Source organism: Triticum dicoccoides, chromosome 3A (assembly GCF_002162155.2).
Source record: "Triticum dicoccoides isolate Atlit2015 ecotype Zavitan chromosome 3A, WEW_v2.0, whole genome shotgun sequence".
NCBI lineage: Eukaryota > Viridiplantae > Streptophyta > Magnoliopsida > Poales > Poaceae > Triticum > Triticum dicoccoides.
In genome coordinates this window covers 2,742,590-2,751,292 of record NC_041384.1, presented here as the reverse complement: position 1 = coordinate 2,751,292, position 8,703 = coordinate 2,742,590, and the positions used below count along the sequence as shown (strand labels likewise).

At 41.3% G+C, this 8,703-nt stretch overlaps 1 protein-coding gene across 1 annotated transcript; it reads right to left on the bottom strand.

Moving 5' to 3' along the window:
* Positions 1 to 5,949: 5,949 nt before the first annotated feature.
* LOC119270833 (beta-glucosidase 26-like) lies at positions 5,950 to 8,682 on the bottom strand. The gene is made up of 11 exons (XM_037552886.1): positions 8,418 to 8,682; positions 8,236 to 8,294; positions 8,051 to 8,126; positions 7,882 to 7,953; positions 7,684 to 7,771; positions 7,347 to 7,590; positions 7,111 to 7,226; positions 6,781 to 6,998; positions 6,661 to 6,692; positions 6,458 to 6,560; positions 5,950 to 6,365 (listed from the first exon to the last, which is right to left on the bottom strand). Exons 1-11 carry the CDS (start codon positions 8,680 to 8,682, stop codon positions 6,085 to 6,087), a joined length of 1,554 nt encoding a protein of 517 aa, XP_037408783.1. The 3' UTR covers positions 5,950 to 6,084.
* Positions 8,683 to 8,703: the final 21 nt, after the last annotated feature.

Sequence of the window (8,703 nt, the reverse complement as noted above, 5' to 3'; positions counted from 1 at the left end):
CCGCCTCGAAGTCACCGCATTGCCAACGCCACCTGGCACCCAGCTCGCCGCCGGTAGCAACACCACTGTGGAACGGTTGCAGCTTCTCCATTCATAGTCCCAGCACCGCCCCCGACAATGGATGTAGCTTTCCCCGGTGCCGGATGCAGCTCCAGCAAACGCGGATGCAGCTTTTTGCCATCGGGCGCATTTTTCAGCGTTGTCCTTCCAGCTTTCTGCATCACTGGTTCCAGCAAAAAAATGTGTTGGTTCCAGCATTTCCGCGGATCATCGAATCCTGGGCGCCACCGTCGCTAGCTTCCTTCATCCTTGGTTCCAGCAAAAGCATTTGCTGGTTGTAGCATTTGCAGAGGCTCGCTCCAGCATCACATCCACGTACACATGCCTTGCGCGGAGGTAGTTTCGTGGAGGCTGGAGCCAGCGTTTACAAGTCCTGCGCGTATACCTAGGTTGCCAATTTTATCACCCTAATATAAACTATATAACACAAAAATTATATCTTTTGAAAGTAGAAACTCCAAAGTTTATGTTGGTATATTTTTTGTAATATATGACTTGTATTAGGTTGGTCAAATTGACAACCTAGGGATACACGCACGCCCTGTAAACGTCTCAGTTAAAATTTGTAAACACATCATAATTATGACATAAGAGTTCAGTATTACTGCACTATATGAGCTCAGTATGAGATTTAAAAACTAATTATGACATAATTATTAACACTTTATCCTGAAATATAGCTTTTTTAGTTGAAAGTTGTCTCATTGAGGATAGAAAAAAAAGTAAGAGTAACTAAATGCTATGCAAGATCTAGGAACATCTAGTGTAAAATGTACTCCCTCCGTCTCATAATGTAAGACGTTTTTTTGACACTAGTGTAGTGTTAAAAAGCGTCTTACATTTTGGGACGGAGGGAGTAGTAAACATGAGACATGTTTTCCTAGTGACTGCAGTACAGTACAGAAAGGACCTACCTTGAAGAACAAACCCATGAACAATATAAGTACCGAAAATAGAACCTTAAATGTGTGCCAGGCTTGCCCACCAAGGAAAAGCACTTTCATAATCGGGTCACCAAGGATCACCACCACACGTTCAGGTCCAAAACCACATCAAGGACCTTCTAATATCTCTGAATGCAGCCAGAGTTTAAAATTATTTTGTAGTGAAAACTAATTACCAGCGTCGAGAACCTTTGCTATTTGAAATGCATAGGCCTTGCTCAAATCATAGTGAGAATCACCCACAATAAGGCTCTCACCAAATTAATTTACGACCAAATGAGCAGTGAGACTTTTCAATAGCGTACTTCCATTTATATGTCCAGAGCACATAGAAAGTGCTAAAACCAACTCAAATTAAGAACTATGTCTGCTCAGGTAAAATTTCAGAAATTTGAATGTTGGTAGAATTCTCAAGTTAAATGCCAAAAAAAAAAAATCTATTACCAAGGAAGAAGAATACGGTGTCCCTCATAACAGAACCTATCAGCAAACTTCAACTGTCTGATAAGGATTCACAACAAACATAACAAAACCACAAAGACCTCTTAATGAAGGAAATTATTATAGATCATTTTTGTGCAGGCAAATGTTCAAGAGCTCAAAAAACATAACAATATTACGACTCAAAATCTCATAGAAATGAAATGTTAGGACTCAAGCATAAAAAAATTAAAATGAAAGCTGCACACCTGGCATAAAATTCACAAACCTCTGCTTTGAAGGCAACATATTCTACCAACTACCTGTGTAGAAGAGATAAAACGGTTTGACATGAGGAGGGAAACTTTCTATGAAAACAATCACATGGAAGCTTCGGTAATAATTGACTGAAAAATAACATATGCATAAACAACATGAGGGAGAGGAGCTTATCCTTCACTACATATATATAGATTACCTTGATTCACCTCACATGGAGCCTGCTTGGATTTTTATGAAACACCATTGTCAGACATGACACATGGAAGATCATCAGAAACAACATGAGAGAGAGAGAGAGAGAGAGAGGTAGTTAAGTTTGGAAATGGTAATAGGGTAAATCAAGAATCAATGTCCAAAATAAATGTAGATGAACTGCAACAGCACCAATCATTTTAGGCAAGTCTGTATCCAATCAGGAGCCATATTTAACACAACAATCAACAAGAACAAGAAAGAAGCCGTGCCTCTCGGAAATGAAGAAAACACATTTTTTTTCTTCCGTGAGAGGCATGGTTTTGCTTACGCGAGAGGCACTGATTTGTTTCCATGAGAATCACGGCCATGCCTCTCGGAAAAGTAAAAAAAATATTTTTCTCCTTACATGAGAGGCACGGTGTTGCTTCCGTGAGACGCACGGATTTGATTCCGCGAGAGGTACGGCCGTGCCTCTAAGAAACGGAAAAAAGACGCCCTTCTTTTTTGTCCTTCCACGAGAAGTACGGTTTTGCTTCAGTAAGAGGCACGGCCATGCTTACCGGAAATGGCTTTCGGAAAGGGGAAAAAATGTGCTCCCAGTATGGTTTTTTCGTCCGTTTTTTGTGAAAAAAAGTTCATCAAAATCTATCAACATGGGATCTAGTTTTGAGGACATCGCCGTGAGGAATCCAAAGATGAAGCGGTTCGAGATTTGGACGCATGGTTTAAAAGATAAGACGTTTTGAATAAATGGATGTACGAAAAAAGGAAAAACTCTCAGTTCCGACAAGTACCGCGCATGATGAACATATTACAATGGATGATAAAACAATTAAATGTGATGAACATTTTCTCGAAACAATAAATAATGAAGATTTTTATAAATACACTGAGAAAATGTTTTACAAATACATTTTGGCATTTTCTAATATGCGATGAACCCTTTTTAAAATATATTATATACTTTTTATATACATGCATGTTGAAATTATTTGAATACACCATGAAAAATAATGTAAAACTGAAAGGAAAGAGAATGAAAAGAAGCAATTAAAGCCAAAATAGATAAGGCAAGAAGACGTGAAAAGGAAAATACAAATAAAAACATGAATAGAAAAGCAAAAGGGAAGGACAATATAAAACAGCAAATAAAACGATAAGTGGTAAAAGGAATGGAAAATGAACATTAAAAAAGGAAAAACTGAAAAAAGAAGAAAGACAAATGGAAAAGGAAGAAAATATGAAAAAGAAAAATGAAGTAGATGCCGAAAAACGATAAAAAGGCCGAACGTAGAAACTGGTCCACGCAGATACGGTGTGCCCCTGGGAAAACCAAGAAATCCGGAAAAAATAACAACCCCCATTGGCCCTATTTAAACCGGAAAAAATATTCGCATATGATGGGCCGGACTAGGCAGAACCTCTCTGCAGGCGAATGAACTGAACAAAATGAAATATGATTGATAAACATTCCCTATCATACGTCTGGTAGGAAGCAAACATCAGACTGGTTGCCTGCCGTTGATCCTTACAATATCGACGGCCTACATCACGCTAAAAAGAACTCGGTCCAAATCACCCGGAGGATGCACGCTAATCTAACTGTGTCATAACTCCCGTCTCCATCTTTAACCACAAAATATTGCACCTCACCGGCGGGAGATCCATCCCGCTGCACCGCCCACTCCCTCCTCTACCCCAATGCATCCACCACACACCATGGATCTTTCAAACCTGCTTCCTACAGACCGCATCATGGATCTTGTAAACCTCCTCGGCTCCCTCTGATCTACCTGTAGAAGTTGCCAAGGTTTGGATCCCCATACACTGCAACCGACGGTCCAACCCCCAACCCTCCCGGTCATCCCTCCTGATTTGTCGTGGTCGCATGGTCTATGAAACTCTGATGAATACAAATTACGTCAATGACATCAGCAAATTCATTCAGTAAACCCAAATCACGCTGAAACCCACCACCTTATATCTCAAATCAACCACGAACAAGAGGAGGTGACTCCCAAATCATGCATTTATATCGAACACTTTTACCTGCCAATAAATTTCAACCGTAATTTGAATAGATACAGAAGGAATCGTATAATTTTCATCACTATCTATATCTGTTGTATGAAACAATATCATTGAGCAAATGAGTAGGTATATTAGAACTAAACAAAGTTTATTATTATAAATAGTACATTTCTATCATTTGAGAAAACTAGGATAAATCTGTGCATGAAATTGTGTTCTTTTTGTTGAAATTTTAATCTGAGGTATATTATAGAATTGACTTGACTTACATTTCAACAAAGCATAAAAAATGTAAAAAAAAATCGCACTTCTATGTATTAAATTGTGTTATGTGTGTTTGTGCACAACATATATAAATATCTTGATAATGGATTCTACTTTCATGAGTCAAACAAATATCCTAATATTGGTTCGTAAAATAGGATTGTCAAACAGTTCTAGGGTATATGAGGTGTCAACATGTTGTGTATTCTAATAGACTCCTCTCGTCCTTGCTATTTGAAACTGGCTTGTAGTTTGTGATGTTTACATACGAAACAAATTATAATCATGTTTACTTCTACTTCTACTATCAAGGTTCAAAATAGACCGAGATTTGAGAGTTTGGTGTGCTGATTTCGGGGTTTGAAAGTTCAGGGTTTGATTTAGCTTTCGTCCACAAGTTCAAGACTTGTATTTGACTTTTTCCTTGTTTACAACGACCTGTCAGGTTCTAACTTAGCTTATTCTCGTACATCTTATATGTACTAGAAGGTGGGGTGCTCCTCCTCCTAGACAGGCACAATTCGTCCTATGTAGTTTTTTCTCATGTTCTTATAGGTCATACGTTGCCACATTAGCCGGCCTATGTTTAATTACAACTATGTAGAAGGTGGTTAGCAGTGGGATGTGCCTTTGTCCCATGCCGCAAACAAATCCACTACCTTACTAAGGTCCCTAGGAATAGTTGTCTGTGCTGGCTTGGGGCTTTGGAAGGTGGTTGGTGGGGCTATTCGTAAAAGTGTGCTTTGCTGCCCGAGGGTATCGACCTACTAGCAAGTAATCGATAGTGTTAGCATGGGGCTCACATGAACACCATTGATGGACACCAATGCTAGACGTATAACAACATGACAACTAATCAGCCAACAGCTCCCTCCGCCATGAACACCACATACCGCCTATTCCAAATAAGACCCATATCGACAAAAAGAAACGACACAACTACATTCAACATGACGACCACAATTAAATGCCAACCCAGCCTAGGTGAAACACACAATGAACCCGCCGTAATAGACACGTATAAAATAGAAAGAGGAGAGCTAACTCATGACCAAAGAACAGACTGATAAGTCGCACGTTACACTCTAGTTCTATTTATCCATCGTGCATTGGTTAGCCCGCCTTACTAGGGATGCAAATAGGTGACCTTTAGGGTACCCTCTAACCCTAAAACTTGTTATTTAATTAAATAGAGTTAGAGGGTATCAAGGTACCCGTTTGCACCCACTACGCCTAATCATATTCCTTGAGCTAACTTAACCTACTGTACAAACTGGATTGGCAGCCTGAAAATCTGTGACAAGCCTGAGCCCCGAGGTCAATTAGGAGTTGATCAAGAAAATTATGTAGTTTCTTATAAATAATAATAAAAAATTACCATGATATAAATAACTAGAAATAGTATTTAAATTTAGCATTAGAAAACAAAATTCCAGTCCCCTTCTAATTATCAGTTGATATGGCCGTAACAAACAAAGCAATTCAGAATTCGGTCCGCTACAACCCTAGCGAACCTATGGAGGACGTGTAATCAGATATAACGAGTGTAGTTTTTGTGCACTAGTTTGCATCCAGAGAATTGGTCAACTGGCTTTCCTTTGCGGGGTCGTGTCTATGCTGTTGAAATTGTGCCCTTTGATAGTATTGTAGCCAATTATATATGGCATGTGCTTCAGTGCACTTAAACTGATCTTTAGCGGTGTTTTGACTTAAAAGAGATCTAATTGCTTCCCATTTGTATTATAAGAAGGGGAAAAGAAACTATCTCAATGCTTGTCATTAACAGTTTCTTTAACCTAAATCTGCGATGCAATGATAAAAAAATGCTACACTATGCATATTCTGAAAGCAGAAGAATTTGATCCGCCCGGGGATCTAGTTTGCAATACTAGCTCCTCTTCTTCTGGGAGAGCATGTTCTTGAACCATAACGCTGAGTCCTTTGGGTACCTCTTCAGAGTCTTGTAGTCCACATAGACAATACCGAAACGGGCGGTGTAGCCGAGTCTCCACTCGAAGTTGTCAAGCAGAGACCAAGCAAAGTACCCGATCACCCGGGCGCCATCGTCTATCGCCTTCTTGAGCTCGGTTATGTAGTCTCTGTAGTACCGGATTCTTACTGTGTCGCGTACACCGTCAGCGATGCTAATGTTGCCAGGTTGGTCCATCCCTGTTAGATGATCACTCATGTCCTTATGAGAACGACAAGTAGTAATTTGTTTTACTGGAAGAAACAATTGCCATTTAAGATGTTGAAAGTACCGTTTTCAGCAAGGATCATTGTAGGATTTCCATATCTTTCTTTGACATAGGTCACAGCCTTGTTGATTCCCCATGGTACAATGTAAAGCCAGTAGGAGTTTGCCTGCATGGACTCAACCAACTTACAGTTACAATGTTCCACAGAAAATCTGCACTTATCCATCTTTAAGGTATAGTAAAGAGTAATCCAGAACTGCACTTACATGAGCTCCAATAGGCACGCCATTTCGTTTAACTGCAAAGACACATACACATCACGGGGTCTGAGAATGTGAAGCATCTGCCATAGCAGAAGGAGTTGGCATGAAGGAGACAGATCTTACAGACAAATTCAACATGCCAATCATCCTGGTAACTGACAGGCGTGAGGTTCCAAGTCCCATTGTCCTTCATGTAGAAAGAAGTGTATTGGTTGATACCAACATAGTCAATGGATCCCTTAACCATCGTGGACTCGTCGGCACTGAAGCGTGGCAACCGATCCTTGACAATCTCGAGCATCGTGAATGGGTAGCTACCATGGATGATGGGGTCAAGGAACCTGCAAGGACATTCATACAGTTTTAGTCTGCTTCCCTCCAAACAAAGTTAGTAGACCAATTTGAAGTTGTGAAGTAAAATTTTATCCTGGGGTAAATTGGTTCAGGGTTTACCATCCAAGGTGGAAGTCCCTTGCCCTCTGCGCTGCAGCTTGATCAGCATTACTGTTGCTCAAAGGTTCGTACCACACAAAATCCAAGAGAATTCCAATCCTCCCCTTTTGGTGATGCTATTAAATAGAACAGAATGATTGAATGAAACATAATAAAATTAACTTTTAGGCACTGCCATTCAATATGTGATTCTTCAAGTGACAAATGACTTGAAGGTAATCTTCAGTCAGTCTTACCTGATACTTGTCACGGTATCGCCGCACTGCCGCAGCATGTGAAAGTATGAGATGGTGCGCGGCAAGGTACGGCTCTGTCGTGGAGTCACCTCCTGCAGAGCACTGAGAACACCTCCCCGGTGCATGGAGGCCAATGTCATACCCCAAAGCAGCGACGCACCTCGGCTCATTGAAGGTAAACCAATTCTTCACCCTGTCTCCGAACACCTTGAAACAGAAATCGGCATAGTCTGCAAACGCGCCCCTTTTGTAAAAATAGAAAAAGTTGGGTGTATCAAAGACACATACTTAAATTCAACTTTGAAATGTGGAAATAATCACTATATGAAATGCTTACACTATGTTTGGGCTTAGCCAGCCAAGGTACCGCTGATGGAGTGCCAGTGGGAGGTCATAGTGATAGAGGTTTGCATATGGAGTGATGCCTAATCCACCATTATAATAAGGGTTATTAATTAAACAAGAAATTCGGACCCTTGTGCTAATTAAGAGCTTCTTGCATGCCTAGCTAACTAGGTGTGGCAATTCCAGTTACCTTGCTGAAGCATGTAATCTATGAGCCTGTTGTAGTAATCCACTCCTTCCCAGTTCACCTTCCCAGTCCCATCTAAAATTGAATTTCATACACAACTCCACTTCCATGAAAAACTCTTTTGAAAATTGAAACTGCTGCAGCTGGAGGAGAGATCATGGCACATATATACCTGGGAAAATCCTCGACCAAGAGATGGAAAACCGGTACGCCTCGAAGCCTATGTTCTTCATTATGTCCACATCCTCCTACACCTCATAATTAATAAACACCTCTGTGAAGCATCAGGTGAGGACACACTAGAAAACAGCCCTAAAAACAGAGCAATCAGGATGACTAATCGTTGAGTGCACACACCTTGTACCTGTGGTACTCATCGACCGCCACATGGGCGGTGCCGTTGCTGGCGATCGTCCCTATCCTCCCAACAACACAGCCCGTTTAGATCCAAGATGTATGCCGTAGTAGCACCACTACAACTTGTTCACTGGAGCTAGGAAAAAAAGCAAGATGAACCAAATCGATAGAAATGTTTTTACCTGGTATCTTGATGAAGGCGTCCCAGATACTTGGCCCTCGCCCTCCCTGCTCCGCCATCCCCTCCACCTGGTACGCCGATGTGGCTGTCCCGAACACGAACCCCTCCGGGAAGCCCTGCCGGCCCAGCCCGCCGGCATCTTGGATCTCGGGGTTGAGCCAGTGGTATTGCGCAGAAGGCAGCAGCACATGAGCAGCTGGCGCTAGTATCAGCAGCACAAGAGCAGCTGCCGCTAGTATCAGCAGCAGCGCCGCCGCGTGCTTCATCGTGTGCGTGAGCGAGGAAAA

Bases quoted from the DNA above. Each gene is read 5' to 3' on its own strand.
- LOC119270833 (XM_037552886.1), bottom strand. From the start codon at position 8,682: ATGAAGCACGCGGCGGCGCTGCTGCTGATACTAGCGGCAGCTGCTCTT. The intron at 7,227-7,346 runs GTAAGACTGACT...TCTATTTAATAG, and splicing joins GATACCGTGACAAGTATCAG to CATCACCAAAAGGGGAGGAT. The intron at 6,693-6,780 runs GTAAGATCTGTC...GTGTCTTTGCAG, and splicing joins TTGGCATGTTGAATTTGTCT to TTAAACGAAATGGCGTGCCT.